At 42.4% G+C, this 20,295-nt stretch overlaps 1 protein-coding gene and 1 long non-coding RNA gene across 8 annotated transcripts in view; one reads left to right on the top strand and one right to left on the bottom strand.

Annotated features, from left to right (window-relative positions):
• Window positions 1-20,295, bottom strand: part of LOC144270467 (uncharacterized) — a 61,790-nt gene that overhangs the window by 30,876 nt on the left and 10,619 nt on the right. For 5 of the 7 annotated variants that reach the window (XR_013347165.1, XR_013347168.1, XR_013347162.1 and 2 more), the window contains exon 3: window positions 640-736. This is a non-coding gene — a long non-coding RNA (uncharacterized LOC144270467). Of the gene's footprint in view, window positions 1-639; window positions 737-4,150; window positions 4,235-12,616; window positions 12,731-20,295 lie in introns of all 7 variants that reach the window. The other 2 variants (XR_013347166.1, XR_013347164.1) reach the window with 2 other exon arrangements.
• On the top strand, window positions 13,292-20,028 carry LOC144258512 (tubulin alpha-8 chain). The gene is made up of 5 exons (XM_077806838.1): window positions 13,292-13,405; window positions 15,281-15,503; window positions 17,474-17,622; window positions 18,170-18,850; window positions 19,735-20,028. The coding sequence occupies exons 1-5, from the start codon at window positions 13,292-13,294 to the stop codon at window positions 20,026-20,028; spliced, it is 1,461 nt and encodes a 486-aa protein (XP_077662964.1).

Genomic DNA, 20,295 nt, shown 5'->3' with positions numbered 1-20,295 from the left:
GTGGGCCCAGGTTCCCCCCATTCCTCCATTCCCCCAACTCCCTACTTGATACCGGAGGAATTGACCTGGACTGTGGGTTCCACCGGAGGGGAAGGTTTCTGGCCTGTTCCCTGATCCACTAGGTGGATCAGCAGAGACTGCGGGGATTGTTCTTCTTCCTTTTCCCCATGCTGGCCAGTGATGAGGCTAACTGAGTGAACGGCAGATTTGAGCCATGAAAGTGGCCAAACTGAGGACTGCCGTGAACCTCTGAGGTGAGAAAATCTGCCAATAAGTGCAGGACCCACCAAGGCAGAGGAGGAACTTTGTCACAGCAGCTATTCAATATTTTGTTTTCTCTTAATTTTTTAATGTGTGGTCCCTGGCCTTATTTACTTAATATTAAACCCTCTTCTGATGACAGAATCATTCATTTCTTCATGGGCTTTTCTCATGCACTTATCATTGTAGTATCAAAGTGCTTCACACATTAAATTATTTTCACAACAACTGTGTGAATTGAAGGGATGGCATAATCCCTATTTTACAGATAGGAAACTGAGGCACAGAGTGATTAGGCGAACATTTTCCACTAATTTTGGGAGTCCAATTTGAGATGACCAGGACCTGATTCTTCAGAGGACTTATCATTATACAGACCTTTATATGTTCAAAGCACAGCTCCCACTACTTCAGTTGTAGCTCTGAATGCTCAGCACATCTGCAGATCAGACCTCAGGATATCAAGCTGGGCAACCTGAAAATGAGGAACACACAGTTAGTGGCCACCTATGAAAAGTTTGATTTAAGTGACTTGCCCAGAGTCACATAGGAACTTTGTGGCAGAGGCAAGGATAGAATCCAATTCTCCAGGGCAGCATTCAACTACCTTAAACATGAGAATGTCCTTTCTCTTCCTGCAGTTCCTTGTCTCATTCACTACAGACCTTCTAACTCCTGATACAAATGAGGAAGGGTCCTATAGACAAAGTGTCCTTTACTACACGACCCTGATTCATCCCCAGAGCAGTTCTATTCTTCAGTGCACTGAATGAGAGAGAGGATTTTATGCCCTGGTTGGTAGGTAAAATATAAGCTGGAAAGCTGGATGTGGTCCCCGGGCCACCAGTTGCCCATTCCTGATTCAGGGCTTGTCTCCATTTACCGTGGATTGATGCTGTGGCGATCGATCCACCGGGGATTGATTTAGCAGGTCTAATGAAAACCCACTAAATTGACTGGTGATCGCTCTCCCATCGATTACGATACTCAACCGGAACGAGAAACATAAGATAAGTCGAAGGGAGAGTTTCTCCCATCTATCCAGCATTGTGTAGACACTGCAATAAGTCGACCTACGGTACGTTGACTCCAGCTATGTTATTCACGTAGCTGGAGTTGCGTAACTTAGGTCGACTTAACCCTGTAGCGTAGACCTTCCCTTGATTGACCTACAAGAGAATAGCATGCATTTGGACAACAGAGAAGTTTATCAGCCTTTCATGAGATAAATACGTAGTTTACCAGTGCCCTCATGCTAGCATATAATAATCCTGCAGCCAAAAGTAAAGTGAAAGTTCAGTAGGTTCAGGGGCTATACTGGGCCAAGATCAGGAGGACTTAAAAGGCTGTATATTATACAAGCAAGGTACTTTCAAATTCAGAGTGCTGACACTCCCAAACAGAGAAAAAGGTTTTAGCCGTTGTTTGGGTATGTGGACAAAAATGACACTTTGAGACTGCATTTGGTTTTATTACAGACAGTAAACCACTCAAGATTATATACACACCAAAATCAAAATCCTTTGCCAGAAGTCACAGATGGGAATTAAGGCTGTTGCAATATTGATTCAAAATTTTATCCCAACAGAGTATATGCATCAGTGCAGCTGATGCATTATCAAGGCTATCCCTCTAGAGCAAATAAAATTTGTAATCCGGCAGCAGAATATGTCTATTTTATAATTTACGCTGTTGTTCCCCACATTTTTCCTCCTTAAGGGGTAGAGGCAGCTTCTGAAAGAGATCCAGACATTATCCACCTTAGACACATTAAGGAGTCATTGAAGTGAACTTGTATAGTGGTGCCCAAAGAGCTTTGCAAACAGACATTGAAAATTAGCACATGAAGAGCTACCAGTGTTGTGTGGATGAAACCACACTGGGGAATGTTGATGGCCAAGTGTAGACACACAAGCAGAACCCACATCTGCTGCATGTCCATCCTGTCAATTATTGGGCCTTTGGCCAAGGCAAAACTTATATCCAGTACACAAATATCATTAATACCCTGTTGCCATGGTGGGCCATTTGTTGGTTCTTGTTGATTATTGTTCACAGTGGCAGGAACAACAAGGAGTCCAGTGGCACCTTAAAGACTAACAGATTTATTTGAGCATAAGCTTTCGTGGGTAAAAACCCCACTTCTTCAGATGCATGGAGTGAAAATTACAGATGCAGACATAAATATACTGACACATAAAGAGAAGGGAGTTACCTCACAAGTGGAGAACCAGTGTTGACAGGGCCAGTTCGATCAGGGCCAATAATAGATGAGGAGGTGTCCATTCCAGGAGAGGCAAAGCTGCTTTTGTAATGAGCCAGCCACTCCCAGTCCCTATTCAAGCCCAAATTAATGGTGTTAAATTTGCAAATGAATTTTAGTTCTGCTGTTTCTCTTTGAAGTCTGTTTCTGAAGTTTTTTTGTTCAAGTATACTGTCAAGGTTCCTTCCCCACTCTGAACTCTAGGGTACACATGTGGGGACCTGCATGAAAGACCCCCTAAGCTTATTCTTACAAGCTTAGGTTAAAAGCTGCCACCACCAAAGTGTTACACAAAGAACAGGGGAAGCGCCCACCTGGAAACGTCTCCCTCCCCAAAATATCCCCCCAAGCACTACACCCCCTTTCCTGGGGAAGGCTTGATAAAAATCCTCACCAATTTGCATTGGTGAACACAGACTCAAACCCTTGGATCTTAAGAACAATGAAAAAGCAATCAGATTCTTAAAAGAGAATTTTAACTAAAGAAAAAGTAAAAGAATCACCTCTGTAAAATCAGGATGGTAAATATGTTACAGGGTAATCAGATTCAACACACAGAGAATCCCTCTAGGCTAAACCTTAAGTTACAAAAAGACACAAAAACAGGAATATACATTCCATTCAGCACAGCTTATTTTATCAGCCATTTAAACAAAACAGAATCTAACTCATATCTAACTAGATTGCTTATAACTCTTTACAGGTGTTCTGACTTGCATTCCTGCTCTGGTTCCACCAAAAGCATCACACAGACAGAGAGAGATCCTTTGTTTCCGCCCCACTCCAGCTTTGGAAATTTTGGTCAGGTGCCAGTGAGATTATCTTAGCTTCTTAACTCTTTACAGGTGAAAGGGTTTTTCCTCTGGCCAGGAGGGATTTAAAGGTGTTTACCCTTCCCGTTATATTTATGAAATATATGTTCAAATCTGTTATAGAATGTCCAGGAAGATTGAAGCATTCTCCTACTGGCTTTTGTATGTTACCATTCCTGATGTCCGATTTGTGTCCATTTATTCTTTTACGTAGGGACTGTCCGGTTTGGCCAATATACATGGCAGAGGGACTTTAAGGTGCCACCGGACTTCTTGTTGGTTTGTGGATACAGACTAACATGGCTATCCCCTGATACTTGTCAGGAGCAGGAAGTGTCCATAGTGAAAAGGCTACAACCATCACCATTCTTAATAGCCTTGAGAACATAGTGGAAAGATATGGGATATCTAAACTCTTTTTCAGTGATAATGATTCTTAATTTTTGTCCAAGGAATTTTGGTGTTTGTTACTGGATAATAGTATTTTGCATGGTGTGACACCTCATTTGTCTCAAGCCAATGCGATGGGTGTCAAAATAGAACACTTTGCAAAGTACTTAGAATAGTGCTTAGAAAAGGATCCAAAAAATGAATGCCCACATTTTTTGGCATCTCATCATACATCCTATACAACCATTGGGAAAAACCCAGCAGAGCTACACTTTGTTAGGAGATTCCATACCAAAATACCAGGAGTCTCAACTGGTTTAACAGAACAGGACTGTATTGAACAAGAAAGAGACCACAAAAGAAACAACAGTGGAAATTTTGAGACCAAGAATACATTAATCACAGATGACAAGTGTCATAGTACCTGGTATGTGACTGCAACTGAGAGAGCCAATCTCAGGTCAGACTGTCAGAAAAGAGGGCGGACACCCCAAACTGGTGGTATATTCTGTAATTAGATTTCATCAAACCAGTAATAAACGGGCACTCCTAGACTATGTATTAGTCTAACCATGGAGCCAGAGACAATCCCCTTAAGCTCTCCAGCCCCTTTTTGCCACCCACACAAACTGGACTTTATGATGAAAGGTTATTAAAATTGAAATCACCACACATTAGGTTCTTCCAACCCCAAAGGATTGATCACTTACACCAGGTCAGTGGATGCTTTGGATCACACACCAAAAACAACACTGATAACCAATTTCTTTAGTAAACTAAAGATTTATTAGCTAAGAAAAAGAAATGAGAGTTATGTATATTACCTGCTTTTAACCTTTCAATAACAGGTGAGTCAAAGTTTGTAAGTCAGAGATAGCAGAGATGGGTTTCTGCTTAGTTCTCCATAAATGTCTCAGGACTGCCCAAAATGGCTTTGGGGACCTCTGCTCTGTACCTGGGATGCCCTCTGACAGCATCAAAATAGATCAGAGAGCTAAAGGATCATTTCCAGAATCCAGTATTTTATAGATCCTTCCCACAGAAGATAAGCCTAAAATAGTTTGGCAGGTGTTCCTAGCACAGCATAGGCTCTCGTTTTGTTGACTCAACACAGACAAAATTTGCAGATCTCCCCTTGTCCTACACAATGACCCATTCTTTGAAGTTAACAACCATCTCATCTAAAGTTCTAAGGTTTCAGTCATGGTTGATGGGCCATCCAATTACAGAGACATACAAAGGGAGGAAGTGTTGCCTTATATATTAAAAATGTATACACTTGGACTGAGGTTGTCAAGGTTCCTTCCCCACTCTGAATGCTAGGGTACAGATGTGGGGACCTGCATGAAAACCTCCTAAGCTTATCTTTACCAGCTTAGGTCAAAACTTCCCCAAGGTACAAAATATTCCACCCTTTGTCCTTGGATTGGCCGCTACCACCACCAAACAAATACTGGTTACTGCGAAGAGCTATTTGGAAACGTCTTTCCCCCAAAATACTTCCCAAAACCTTACACCCCACTTCCTGGACAAGGTTTGGTAAAAAGCCTCAACAATTTGCATAGGTGACCACAGACCCAAACCCTTGGATCTGAGAACAATGAAAAAGCATTCAGTTTTCTTACAAGAAGACTTTTAATAGAAATAGGAGTAAATAGAAGTAAAGAAATCCCCTCTGTAAAATCAGGATGGTAGATACCTTACAGGGTAATTAGATTCAAAACATAGAGAATCCCTCTAGGCAAAACCTTAAGTTACAAAAAAGATACACAGACAGAAATAGTTATTCTATTCAGCACAATTCTTTTCTCAGCCATTTAAAGAAATCATAATCTAACACATACCTAGCTAGATTACTTACTAAAAGTTCTAAGACTCCATTCCTGGCCTATCCCCGACAAAAGCAGCATATAGACAGACACACAGACCCTTTGTTTCTCTCTCTCCTCCCAGCTTTTGAAAGTATCTTGTCTCCTCATTGGTCACTTTGGTCAGGTGCCAGCGAGGTTACCTTTAGCTTCTTAACCCTTTACAGGTGAGAGGAGTTTTCCTCTGGCCAGGAGGGATTTTAAAGGGGTTTACCCTTCCCTTTATATTTATGACACAGAGGTTGAGATAGAAATAAGAGACAGATTTGTTGAAAGTCTCTGGGTAAGGATAAAAGGGGTAAAAAACAAGGATGATGTCACGGTAAGGGTCTACTACAGACCACCAAACCAGGAAGAGGAGGTGGATGAGGCTTTTTTTAAATAACTAACACAATCATCCAAAGCACAGGATGTGGTGGTGATGAGGAACTTAAACTACCCAGACATTTGTTGGGAAAATAACACAGCAGGACACAGATTATCCAACAAGTTCTTGGAATGTATTGGAGACACTTCTTTATTTCAGAAGGTGGAGAAAGCTACTGGGGGGAGGCTGTTCTAGATTTGATTTTGACAAATAGGGAGGAACTGGTTGAGAATTTGGAAGTGGAAGGCAACGTGGGTGAAAGTGATCATGAAATGGTAGAGTTCATGATTCTAAGGAATGGTAGGAGGGAGAAAAGCACAATAAAGACACTGGATTTCAAGAAGGCAGACTTTAGCAAACTCAGGAAGTTGGTAGGTAAAATCCCTTGGGAAGCAAGTCTAAGGGGAAAAACAATTGAAGACAGTTGGCAGTTTTTCAAAGAGACATTATTAAGATTACAAGAGCAAACTATCCCACTGCATAGGAAAGATAGGAAGTATGTCAAGAGACCACCCTGGCTTAACCAGGAGATCTTCGATGATCTAAAACTCAAAAAGGAGTCCTACAAAAAGTGGAAACTTGGTCAAATTACAAAGGATGAATATAAACAAATAACAAAAGTATGTAGGGACAAAATTAGAAAAGCCAAGGCACACGAGATCAAACTAGCTAGGGACATAAAAGGAAACAAGAAAACATTCTACAAATACATTAGAAGCAAGAGAAAGACCAAGGACAGAGTAAGCCCATTACTCAATGAGGGGGAAAAGACAACAGAAAATGTGGAAATGGAAGAGGCACTTAATGACTTCTTTTCAGTTTTCACCAAGAAGGTTCGTGGCGACTGGGCGTCTAACATAGTGAATGCCAGTGAAAATGAGGTAGGATCAGAGTCTAAAATAGGGAAAGAACAAGTCAAGAATTACTTAGACAAGTTAGATGTCTTCAAATCACCAGGGCCTGATGAAATGCATCCTAGAATACTCAAGGAGCTGACTGAGGAGATATCTGAGCCATTAGCAATTATCTTTGAAAAGTCATGGAAGACGGGAGACATTCCAGAAGACTGGAAAAGGGCAAATATAGTGCCCATCTATAAAAAGGGAAATGAGGACAACCCTGGGAATTGCAGACCAGTCAGCTTAACTTCTGTACCCGGAAAGATAATGGAGCAAATAATTAAGCAATCAATTTGCAAACACCTAGAAGATAATAAGGTGATAAATAACAGTCAGCATGGATTTGTCAAGAAGAAATCATGTCAAACCAACCAGATAGCTTTCTTTGACAGGGTAAGAAGCTTTGTGGATTGGCGGGAAAGCGGTAGATATGGTATATTTTGACTTTAGTAAGGCTTTTGATACTGTCTCGCATGACCTTATCATAAACAAACTAGGGAAATACAACCTAGATGGAGCTACTACAAGGTGGGTGTATAACTGGTTGGAAAATTGTTACCAGAAAGTAGTTATCAGTGGTTCACAGTAATGTTGGAAGAGCATAACGAGTGGAGTCCCATAGGGATCGGTTCTGGGTCCAGTTCTGTTCAATATCTTCATCAATGATTTAGATAATGGCATAGAGAGTACACTTATAAAGTTTGCGGATGATACCAACCTGAAAGGGATTGCAAGTGTTTTGGAGGATAGGATTAAAAATTCAAAATGATTTGGACAAATTGGAGAAATGGTCTGAAGTAAATAGGATGAAATTCAATAAGGACAAATGCACAGTACTCCACTTAGGAAGGAACAATCAGTTGCACACATACAAAGTGGGAAATGACTGCCTAGGAAGGAGTACTATGGAAAGGGATCTGGGGGTCATAGTGGATCACAAGCTAAATATGAGTCAACAGTGTAATGCTGTTGCAAAAAAAGCAAACATAATTCTGGGATGTATTAGCAGGAGTGTTGTAAACAAGACATGAGGAGTAATTCTTCCGCTCTACTCTGCATTGATTAGGCCTCAACTGGAGTATTGTGTCAAGTTCTGGGTACCACATTTCAGGAAAGATGTGGACAAATTGGAGGGATAGCTCAGTGGTTTGAGCATTGGCCGGCTAAACCCAGGGTTGTGAGTTCAATCCTTGAGGGGGCCATTTAGGGATCTGGGGCAAAAAAAATTGGGGATTGTGCCTGCTTTGGGCAGGGGGTTGGACTAGATGATCTCCTGAGGTCCCTTCCAACTCTGATAGTCTATGAGTCTAACAGCAACAAAAATATTAAAGATCTAGAAAACATAACATATGAGGGAAGACTGAAAAAACTGGGTTTGTTTAGTCTGGAGAAGAGAAGACTGAGAGGAGACATGATAACAGTTTTCATGTACATAAAAGGTTGTTACAAGGAGAGGAGAAAAATTGTTCTTCTTAACCTCTCAGGATAGGACAAGAAGCAATGGGCTTAAATTGCAGCAAGGGAGGTTTAGGTTGGACATCAGGAAAAACTTCCTGTCAGAGTGGTTAAGCACTGGAATAAATTGCCTAGGGAGGTTGTGGAATCTCCATCATTGGGGATTTTTAAGAGCAGGTAGGACAAACACGTGCAGGGACGGTCTAGAGATAATACTTAATCCTGCCATGAGTGCAGGGGACTGGACTAGATGACCTCTCGAGGTCCCTTCCAGTCCTATGATTCTATAACACATTTAGTTACAGACATCCAGACAATTAGTTTTCCTGAACAATGTGACATCAAGTAAACTCTTATCCCAACACATATTAAGGTTAAGTAAGAACAAAGATAGCAATCACAGGAAATAGGTGAAGACAAAAACATTATCATTTCACTAGCTTTCATGCATTTAAAGCAATTGTAATTACTGGGCACATGCCAAGTACAGGTAATGTGATAACATCCCCTTTTGTTCTGTTCTAACAAGTGACTTGGTACATTTAACACTTCCTTGAGGGTGTGACCTTAGCTGGCTAGCTGTCAGCGCCACAGCAAGTTAGATCTAGAATTCTTGAGACCAACCGAGCTGCATTGGAACAAGAACACCAGAACTAACTATTCTTCAGCCATTGCACTAAAGCCTTATTGTTTGCTGGAAAAACATGGGAATCAAGTAGCTTTAGAAAAACTGATAGAAAGAACACCTCATATGGAATTCTTCCTTTGTAAAAACATTTACTGAACCAAAGATATAACTCTCCATAGTCAAACCAGGGGAAGGAGACTTGGACACTTACATAGAGTTCCAAAATGTAGACTGTATGTACCAGAAACAAAAGGAAATTGATCAAAACAGATATGAAGTCCCCTCAAATATCTAAAAAATTATGAGTGGAATTGAAGGAAGATATAGTTAGATGCTGGGTGCCAACACAGGCTCAATAATTTACTTACCAGTATTGGGTGAAGGTAGTATACTCTTAACCTAAAGTTTAGGAATTATGTATTTAAATGGTTATTGTTTAAATGTCATGTTAAATGTAAACAGTATGGTTCTAAAGAAAGGCGGGAATGTAGAGTCTTCCGATCCTAAGGAGTTAACTGTGTTGTACTGCTTGTAACCTGAGCTCTGACACTGACAGGTGTCCTCTTTCCTATGCTCAGCCTGGAATAGAAACAGCAGACAGTAAAGCAGTAACTGGAAGCAAGACAAGTATCTTTGTATATCTGCCCATCCAGCCACTCCTTTGCTATAAACACTGCAATGAGAAGTGATTTCTCTCTCTCTCTGTTTGGGCAGATCAGTTGGACTGTGGCCCTCATGTTGCACGGCACTGCTGATGTTCCAGCTGCCTGCATATCCAGAGAGAAGCAGTAAAAGTAAATCAGAACATGAGAGGAGAGGCAGATGGGAGAAAGGACAGAAGGGAAGCCATAGAAAGGACTGGGCGACAGCTAAGACCACTCTGTGGTATAGCACTCTTAAAAAATGGTAAATGTATGTATTCTCTCTCTCTCTCTTTCTTGCTCTATTTTTCTGTCCCTCTCTTTCCCATTCATTTGTTCTCTCACACTTTTTTGTTCTCAGGCACTGGAGGGTAGGAATGATTCTCAGATGCATGTAGCGGTTATTTGTGAGGGAATATTGAATTTGGATTGTAATTGAATACTGTGGTGTAGGGTTTGAATTATTAGAGTGTGTTTGTGTGTGGAATATGGGCTGATTCTGTGTACACTCAGATGTAGTGTATATGTAGGGATTTGTAGTGAAAGAATATGGTTACCGGGCGTAGGGATGGCTTTTGTGTGTGTATGTGTGTGTGTGTTAGTAAGGAGCTGGTGATGTAATAGCGCAGAGGTGGGAGGATTGTGACCTACTCCCTGCCCTGCACTGTGACACTGAAGGATAGTAGCAGGTGTTTGGTGCATGGCCTAGGCCCTTCCTACCTATCAGCTCAGAGTGATAAAACAGCAGAGAGAGCAGTATCAAAGGCTGTTACCGCTGACTGAGACGGGAAGCAAACACCACTGGCGACAGCATGGTAAGGAGGGGACTGTGGGAACTCCACACTCATCAAGGGAACAGGAGGATTCTGGGGGGTGGGAAGAGTCAGGGAGATCTGCCCTATTGTGAAGCTTGATGAGGGGTGGAGGATTCAGATTGCTTTCTGCTTCAATGTCTGGATTCGAGGTGGGGAGAGTGGGGGTGAGACCAGAGACGGACTTGGTCAGGACTTCCTTGTGCTACACTGGATGGGCAGGGTGATCCTGGCCCCACCCTTGCAATATGGCACCCTTTTTACTGCTGGGTAAGTGCTACATCTGGACATTTTATTCTGCTCCATCCCTTAAGAGGCAGATTGAAACCCTTAAGCCTTGGAACTTGCCCTAATATGGTGCACCTCCCTCTGCTGTAGAAGGGCAGGTAGAAGAAGAGGAAATCTGAGGATGGATGAACCCTTCCTATTCAATCCCTTTTTCTTACAAAAAGCCATGCTGGCAGACTAGGAAGACAAAAAGACTAGGAAATCCAGATAACATGAAAATGACCATAACAAATAAAATGTTGGCTTCATTCATCTTCTGTGTATATGGACACAAACACTACTTTTTCCACAATCCATCACTTCAACCATCACAAAGGCAATACAACCAGACTAAAAATACAGAAATTTACACCTGATTAGTCCAGAGAGCTGGCATTTGGACTCTACAGTCTTAAAATATGTGAGCATTCCCACGTCACCGTGGGTCCAAGGCAACTTCAAGGGTGCCCACAGCTCCAGTTATGGCATCAGACCTCTGGTGATCATCAATAGTTTGTGTCACAGAACACTGACCTCACTAAGTAAAGGGGGAGCATGTGAGGTTCAGAATGGGTCAGATACAGACTGGGAAAAACAGACTGAGGCAAATTCAGCTTCACTGGAACTCCAGTTAAATCAGTGGAAGTACAATGAAGATTTTAATTTGCTTCTGTACCTCTTAACTATTCAGTGGCTTCTGCGTATGATCCTATGTCTTTCTTTTTAGTAGCATAGAGTGGTTCTCATATTGAACAGTATGAGATTTGTTAGTTGCATATCATTTGTAGAGTCCTCTAAACTCAAAAGAAATCATTTTAGAAAAATACTTAACAAAATGCTTATTTTTGTGCGTGTTTTTAATTAACTTAGACCCCCCCCCACCCAAAGACGATTTTCATCCCTCTAGACTTGTAGGTGTTTGAATGTTCCTTTTTAAATGGGAAATAAACAAGGCATTTAATCATTGGGAGTTTCTTGAAAATTCATTAAAATCTCTCAGGGCTTCTTATAAATTCACCTGCAAATCCCACCTCATCTTGCATACCAATCTACATCTGGAAGAGGGTTTTATTTTGGTCCTGAGAATTTCATTATTCTCCACTGGTATAGAGCTATGCTCTGGAGACCACTCCCACCACACATGGATACACACATGTGCAGGTGCCTCATCTACTTAGGTGGACCTAATCTTACAATTGGGCTTGCTGCAGCAAGTACATCTCAGAAATAACAGTACAGATACAGCTAGAGGATTTAAATCTACCTCAGTACAGTTAAGACCTACACCAGATTGTTCTCCACATGACTGCAAACATGACAGGGTCTGATTTTATCAAAGAACAGTGTGGATAGAAGGCCAGATCCAAAACCTACTGAAGTCAATAAGAGTCTTTCCACTGACTTGGACTTTGTATCAGATCCACAGTTAGTAAGAGCAAATGTGAGCCCCAGACTCTTAGAGAACAGATTTGAAATATGAGTTGAGAACAGGGTCAGGATTTAAATATCCTATTGGGATCAGTTTACAATGCTAGGGACTCTGAGGAAGTACTATGCTCTTCATTGTTCAAGCTATACTGACCTATTTTAAAGCAGTTTACTTTCAAAAACCCTGGTTTCAAATCTCCTGTTTTTATTGACATTTTTGTCCTTGCATGTTAGAACATTTCTAAACTGTAGCTGGTCTGAGGTAGAACTGGGATTGGTGCAGATCACCTCTGACACCGGGAAGTCATCAGAGCAGGCTGGCTGAGACAAGGAGCTGAGATATTCAAAGGAAAATGGACAGGATTTCAAATCAGAGGGACTGAAAACTCTGAATAGTGGGGAGGGGAGCAGATCTGTGGTCTCTATCAGTCATAAATTAAGCCATGAAACTACTAAGTCTCTCGGAGCAATCCCCAAGGTGTGTGAGTCTGTGAAGAAATGGAAAGGTTTAAAAGGCTGACTCACCTGTAGCTTCTTGAGAAGAGTGGCTCTGTGGTGGGTTTGCTGCTTTGTCTCAGAAAGGTTCCAGAGGGTTATGCTGGACAGGCTTTTAAATGTGGTTCTGGTCTGCAAGTTGCTCTGTAATAACCATATTAAGGGCTCGGCATGCTTTTTGTCTCTTTTGATTCAACAACATAATTGCTCAGTTTACAAGGAAAACTGTTTTTCTAACTCACAGCCCTGTAAACTCACACTGGGATCCGACAGACAAGCTAGGGTCTTTCTTTACGGTGCAATATCACCAGTAATTAAAATTCTCCAGGTCAAAATACACCTCCAGTGACACCTAAATATCCCCAGATTATACCTTCAACTACCCCAGTGTCTGTCCAACCCCATCATCTTCAAATAAAACCCTCAGAAACACTTGTGCAACTCCATGGAAGATAACATGGCTGTAAGGTGCTCCTGACAACAGAATTTGGCCTGGGGAATCTATTACATATGATGGCACTTGTGAAAGATTGTCAGACGTGTGGGTGAGTTTATGGCTTGGGGGTGGCATCTCTTATACGTATACTGAACAAATTTGATATGGAGACCACTGAGGGACATTAATCATGTATTCCCACAATGCAATTTTGGGAGTCACTTTTCAGTCTTCCTTTGCACTTCTGGGTTCAACTGAGGGTGATCGTGATGACTTCTGAAATGCAGTTCTCTTCTGAAAAAAATCTTCAGTTGGGTTTCACAGATGTAACAGGATCTCAGCTTGTGAAGACTGCTTCACAGATGTCACTGGAGGAATATTTAGTAATTAAGTATTTAAGTATTCTGTTAGTAAAAATATCTTTTGACTTGTAAACTGAACAAATTTGACCGGAATCAGTGAGACAACAAAGACGGAGTCATATAATGTTATGTTTCCAAACTTACTTCAGAACAGAACTGCACTTAACAGCCCTGAATGATCTGGAACTGCTTCCTTTTATTAGAAAGACTGCCTCCCACCTTACCCCATGTCATGGCAATTGAGACTGGCTCAGAAGTGTTTGCTACTTGAACTTGTGTTTGCACATATTATATCTAAGGCTGTGAGTTTGTCACAGAGGTCACGGATTCTGTGACTTTCTAGAACCTCCGTGACTTCTGCAGCAGCTGGTGCAGCTGGCTGGGGGCCACCTGTGCAACTCAGACAGTGGGCCACCGCCCTCCTGCCCCCCCAGCAGCGGCAGCAGGGATTTGGGTGAGTGTGGGAGGTGGCTCAGGGCTGGGGCGCAAGAGGGGGTGAGGGCTTCGGGCGGTGTTTACCTTGGGAGGCCCCCCAAAAGCAGCGACATGTCCACCCCTCAGCTCCTAGCTCCATGTGCTACCTCTGCCTGCAGGCACTGCCCCCCGCAGCTCCCATTGGCCACGGTTCCCGGCCAACGGGAGCCGCAAAGCTGGCACTTATGGGGTGGGAGCAGCGTGAGGAGGTAGGAGCTGAGGGAGGGATATGTTGCTGCTTCGGGGGAGCAGCAAGGAGCCGGGTAGGGAGCCTGCCAGCCCCAGCAAACCCCTCCCTCCAGCACCCATGGAGGTCCCGGACCAGCCCCCTCAAAAGCACCAGTGGCACACCCCAGGCTGTTCCCCCCCTGCAAGATTTAGTCAGGGGTATATAGTACAAGTCATAGATTGGTCACGGGCCATGAATTTTTGTTTACTGCCTGTGACCTGTCCATGACTTCTACTAAAAATATTTGTGACTAAAATGTAGCCTTAATTCTATCCAATAGCAGTGCTTTCCCAGATGGACCTTTGAAATACATAATCCTGTGCAGACTACTGGGCAAGAAATATTTGTTTTGTTTAGCATGTAATCACTATTTTATTTTTTGTTTTACTGTTCTCTAATTAAAGTGTCTGTCTGCTATTGTAATAACTATGTTCACAATTAAATATTTAAGCACGTGTTCTCAATATGATGTGATGATGCCAATTGATGAGCCATATCTAAACATGCAGGGTATAAATCCATGGGTATCTAGGAATGCTCAGGAACATTTGTTTCACATTTGGAGAGTCACAACTCTTTTCTTGATGTCAGTTCTTCTCAGTCTCCAGCCCAGCCTGCCATAAGAGGGTTAAGGGATCAGAAGACACTGCACCCCTCTTGAGTTACATATGGCTGGAAAATGCCACAGTGCTGTGTCAGGTCGCAGCTAGGAATAAAAATAAATGGATCTAGCACATGCTCCTCAGCTGGAATTTATCATAGTCTGGATAGGAGCAAGATAGCATGTGGTGTACTTGCATGTATTTTTACGTTTGTATGTGTATACATGTACATGAGGGCAGGTATCTGGTGTGCACAGGCATAAGTGCATGCCTGCACATTTCCAGTTTTCTTTGTGCTTTGCTGTTTATTTCCTTGCATAGCTCTGCGGCAAAACACTTTCATCTTCGTATTTGCAATCAACATTTGCAACTTTTACTGCAGACAGAGAACAGTGGCTAAGACGCAGTTCTATGGGCCCTTGCATACGCTGCTTCTTGTTGTATATATGGTGTTAGGGATGCAAACCAACCCAGGTGGAGGTTGATTTCAGAGATCTGAATAACAATGTACCAGGCACTAATAACTGTTAAGAAGGAGGAGAAGAAATGATGTTCTTTGGTTCTCCTGACCTTTCCTCCCTCTCTCTACAGCGTGAGTGCATCTCCATTCATGTTGGCCAGGCTGGAGTTCAGATTGGCAATGCATGCTGGGAACTCTTCTGTCTGGAGCATGGCATTCAGCCAGATGGCACCTTCAAGAATCAGCCCAAAGAAGTCAACAACGATGACTCCTTTAACACATTTTTCAGTGAAACAGCCACAGAAAAGCATGTGCCACGTGCTGTCATGGTGGACTTGGAACCGACTGTAGTAGGTCAGTATAGAATTAACATTGGAGAATGGAGAAGCGCCTTTTGTGTGTCAGTGTTGTGTTTCTCTAGTCCCCAGTGTATCACGGGAACAACTACATCTTTGTATCTTGGTCTAACCACTAGGATGGGATAAAATTAGTCAACCTAAGACTTTTAGTGTCAGATTCTATTCATGACAGGTTTCAGAGTAACAGCCGTGTTAGTCTGTATTCGCAAAAAGAAAAGGAGTACTTGTGGCACCTTAGAGACTAACCAATTTATCTGAGCATAAGCTTTCGTGAGCTACAGCTCACTTCATCCGATGAAGTGAGCTGTAGCTCACGAAAGCTTATGCTCAGATAAATTGGTTAGTCACTAAGAAAAGGAGTACTTGGCACCTTAGAGACTAACCAATTTATTTGAGCATAAGCTTTTTGAGCATATGCTCAAATAAATTGGTTAGTCTCTAAGGTGCCACAAGTACTCCTTTTCTTTTTGCGAATACAGACTAACACGGCTGTTACTCTGAAACCTGTTAGTCTCTAAGGTGCCACAAGTACTCAGATTCTATTCATGACTCCATTATCTCAGTAAGGAGAAGACACCTACAGGATAGTTAGGGTAGAAACTTCAGCTAGACTAAACTTTGATAATGATGCTGCTATCTTTCAACATCCTGGATCAATAAGGTGCCATGCTTAAATAGCTATCCGCTTAGTTTTGCATCTGCTCTTCGTAAAAGAGTGTCTAAGTCTCTGATTTTGTTTGTGATATTTTCCATTGCTGTCTAGGTGTTGCTTTCCTCCTACTCAGATCCAAGACAGGAGAATGAAGGGGTGGGTTTCCTCAGAATTTCCCACCCCTTTTTAGGGGGGAAACCATCATTTTACTCCTGCAAATCTCCCTCTTTTCTGATGGCTTGTCCTCAGAACAGACAGGTGATTTCTTCCCTGGCTGGGTACAACTTCCATGTTTGACTCTGGATTTCATTACTCAGGCTCCTTTATTTGGCAATACAGCAAAGCTATGCTGAGTTGATCAGACTTAAGCATCGGGGGGTGAGTTTGGGGCCTACCACACATCCAAAGTCACACAGGCCAATGGTTCTCAACCAGGGGTATGCCTATGGGGTACACAAAGGTCTTCTAGGGCATAAGTTAACCCTTCTAAATATTTGCCTAGTTTTACAACAGGCTACATAAAGCGCTAGCGAAAATTTCATACAGAGAGACTTGTTATACTGCTCTATATACACTATACATTGAAATGTAAGTACAATATTTATACTCCAATTAATTTATTTTATAATTATATGGTAAAAATGAGAAAATAAGCATTTTTGAGTAAGTGTGCTCTGACACTTTTGTATTTTATGTCTGATTTTGTAAGCAAGTAGTTTTTAAGTGAGGTGAAACTTGGGGGTAACGAGACAAATCAGGCTCCTGAAAGGGGTACGCTAGTCTGGAAAGGCTGAAAGCCACTGATACAGGCCACCTCTTCCTTTACATATTACATTTCATTTGCTATACATCAAATCACACAGTTTTGAATTGGATTGGTTACTCTGCAGGAACCAAAACCTGTAGAGCATGCTCGGTCCTTGTGCTGTTCACCTGGAACCTGATCTTTACTTTCCAAGTTTATCTTGTCCATAGTCCCTAGCATCAAGGTGTTGTTGCTTATCTTGGCAAGCAGAGACATCCTGACTCCAGCAAACTGTTTGTCAAGCCCCTATTTACAACTTAACCTTCCATTCACCTTCCCACTTATGCCCATTAAGAAATGAGCCAAGTTACTTATGTCAAGCCAGACTTACCCTTTCTACCAGTGTCCTGAAACAGAAGAAGACCCAAGTTTGTTTCTAACCCTCAGGTCTTCCTTGCCTCACATCATACAACACAGCCAGTTAGCAACCCTATGAGTGTTCAACAGAACTCATCTACACTGGAGTGTCTCCATTCCAGGCCTCTCATAGTTTCTCTTTCTTGGACAGATGAAGTGCGGGCCGGTGCTTACCGGCAGCTTTTCCATCCAGAACAGCTGATCACTGGAAAGGAGGATGCAGCTAATAACTATGCTCGTGGTCACTACACCATTGGTAAAGAAAGCATTGATCTGGTGCTTGATCGTATCCGTAAGCTGGTAAGTGCCAGTACTTTTGAAATAGGACTTGAGGTTGTTGTGAAAGAAGGGGAACAGATAGCTCCTTTTGCTTCCGATAGTGTACTTTGTTCAGAGCTGAGAACGTCAGATCCATGGGGATTCCATTGTTGGTCCAAGTGAGAAAAGGGTCTGTTGGTCTCTCAGTCAGACAGATGCTCTTGAAAGGTGGTTCTTGGGATTAAAACCTTTAACTTTATTGTGGTAATAGTAACGCAAGACTGATATATCTTGGTGCGAGAGGAGTTAGTTAAATATCTGTTCACTTTCTGTTTTAGTAAACCTAGATTCTAGAGGTATGAATTTCACCAAGATAAACTCCATAGACAGAGTCTGATTTATATTTCATTGATTGGGCTGCTGAAGGAGAGCATAGGAGAGAGCGTTAACAAGTCTTTTCCCAGGAAGACCTGGTCTGATCTCTGTGCTGTGTTTTGGATACACACGTCCCAGCATCAATCTCAGGATGCACTCATGGAAGTCTCAGAGATTTAGACTGATTCCTTTTGTTCTCTGTTTGGCTTTTTAGACTGATGCCTGTTCTGGGCTACAGGGATTCCTGATTTTCCACAGCTTTGGTGGGGGCACTGGCTCTGGCTTCACCTCCTTGTTGATGGAACGCCTCTCCCTGGATTATGGCAAGAAGTCCAAACTGGAGTTTGCCATCTACCCAGCCCCTCAAGTCTCCACTGCCGTAGTGGAGCCATACAACTCCATCCTGACCACCCACACCACCCTGGAGCATTCAGACTGCGCCTTCATGGTGGACAACGAGGCCATCTATGACATCTGCCGTCGCAACTTGGACATTGAGCGCCCCACTTACACCAACCTTAACCGTCTCATCAGCCAGATAGTCTCATCAATCACTGCCTCTCTGCGCTTCGATGGTGCCCTCAATGTGGATCTGACAGAGTTTCAGACCAACCTGGTGCCCTACCCTCGCATCCACTTCCCCCTGATGACATATGCACCCATTATCTCCTCCGAGAGAGCCTACCACGAGCAGCTGTCAGTGGCAGAAATCACCAGTTCCTGCTTTGAACCCAACAACCAGATGGTGAAGTGTGATCCACGTCATGGAAAATACATGGCCTGCTGCATGCTGTACCGCGGTGACGTGGTCCCCAAAGATGTCAACGTAGCTATTGCTGCCATCAAGACCAAGAGAACTATCCAGTTTGTGGACTGGTGTCCAACAGGCTTCAAGGTGAGACGGACAAAGACACACTGATACTGTATGTTAAGGGACATTGCCAAGTAGTCCAACCCAAATTGTGATTTCAATTCTTGATCATTTTCCATTTCTAAGAAAAGGGAAAAGTGTGTGTGTGTGTGTATATAATCTTCAGTTAGTCCTTTGGAGAATGGACATGGCCTGTTTACACATGTCCTATTTACATATCCTACTTACACAGCCTCTTAAGCAGTCACATAGCTGGCAGTCTGGAAAAAGTCCAGATGGGGGGACTATCAATGTTTAATTAAAAGCAAAAACTCAGAGATATATAGTACTCATATTTCATTTACCAGATTTTTTTTTTGAGAAACTCCAGTTTCACCAGTCATCACACAAGTGTTTATGCTCTCCCTGCTGGCTAGACAGCAGCATGGACAGACCTAGTTTCCAGAGCAATGCTGACAACAGCAATAATAAAAAAAAAATCTATTTTTCTCATACGTATTAATGGGCTCTAAACTTGAAGATTTGTAGATGGAAAATACTTACTGTATTAGTTCATGTGGAATAGCTACGGGCTCAGTAAGCAGCAGCAGTTAAGAAAAGCAAGTAAGATGCTGGTTTGCATTAAAAAGGGAGAAAAAACAACATGGATGATTTTAATGAGATTTGGTTGAACGCCTTCATTTGGGGTCCAGTCTCCATTTTTGGTTGCTCTCCCTTGTTCTCATGTGCTATAGCTGAGAATGGGTTAGTCCAGAAAAAGGCAACATGGATGACATTTTCCATTAGGGTAATTTCAATACTGTGGTTGAGATCCCCATCCCATGTCTTCTCAACCCATTTATTTTATTTTTGTTGTCTCTCTTGATCCCTCGTATCTCTTTCTCCTCCATCTTTAATCTTATTTCCAGGTTGGCATCAATTATCAGCCTCCTACTGTAGTTCCTGGGGGAGACCTGGCCCAAGTGCAACGTGCCGTCTGCATGCTAAGCAACACCACAGCCATCGCTGAGGCCTGGGCCAGGCTGGACCACAAGTTTGATCTGATGTATGCCAAGAGGGCATTTGTGCACTGGTATGTTGGTGAAGGCATGGAGGAAGGGGAGTTTGCAGAGGCCCGAGAGGACTTGGCTGCACTGGAGAAGGACTATGAGGAAGTGGGAACTGACTCATTTGAAGAAGAAAATGATGGGGAGGAATTTTAAAATACACGTTGTTATTCAATAGCACTGAATTGTCTCTGTGTCTCTTTACTGCATGTGTCTGCATTCCTGTCTGGTACCTTCTCCATGTGTGTAATATATAGAGAATGAAGATCAGAAGGGCCCTTGAAACACAAGAAAGCTAACATGTTTAGTATGACCACCTAATCCTAATTATGCATGATCCTCACTCAATACAAGGGAGTGTGACAAGCATTAGATTCTCTGCCAGTCCACCTTGAGAGAATTTTCTTTTCCAATCCCAAATGT

Source organism: Eretmochelys imbricata, chromosome 1, assembly GCF_965152235.1.
Source record: "Eretmochelys imbricata isolate rEreImb1 chromosome 1, rEreImb1.hap1, whole genome shotgun sequence".
Taxonomy (NCBI): domain Eukaryota; kingdom Metazoa; phylum Chordata; order Testudines; family Cheloniidae; genus Eretmochelys; species Eretmochelys imbricata.
The sequence above is the reverse complement of the archived record's forward strand: the minus strand, read 5'-3'. Positions and strand labels throughout refer to the sequence as shown.

Coding starts and splice junctions, on each gene's coding strand:
- LOC144258512 (XM_077806838.1), top strand. CDS start 13,292: ATGACTTCTGAAATGCAGTTCTCTTCTGAAAAAAATCTTCAGTTGGGT. Junction 15,504..17,473: donor CTTGGAACCGACTGTAGTAG/GTCAGTATAGAA, acceptor TTTCTTGGACAG/ATGAAGTGCGGGCCGGTGCT. Junction 18,851..19,734: donor GGTGTCCAACAGGCTTCAAG/GTGAGACGGACA, acceptor TCTTATTTCCAG/GTTGGCATCAATTATCAGCC.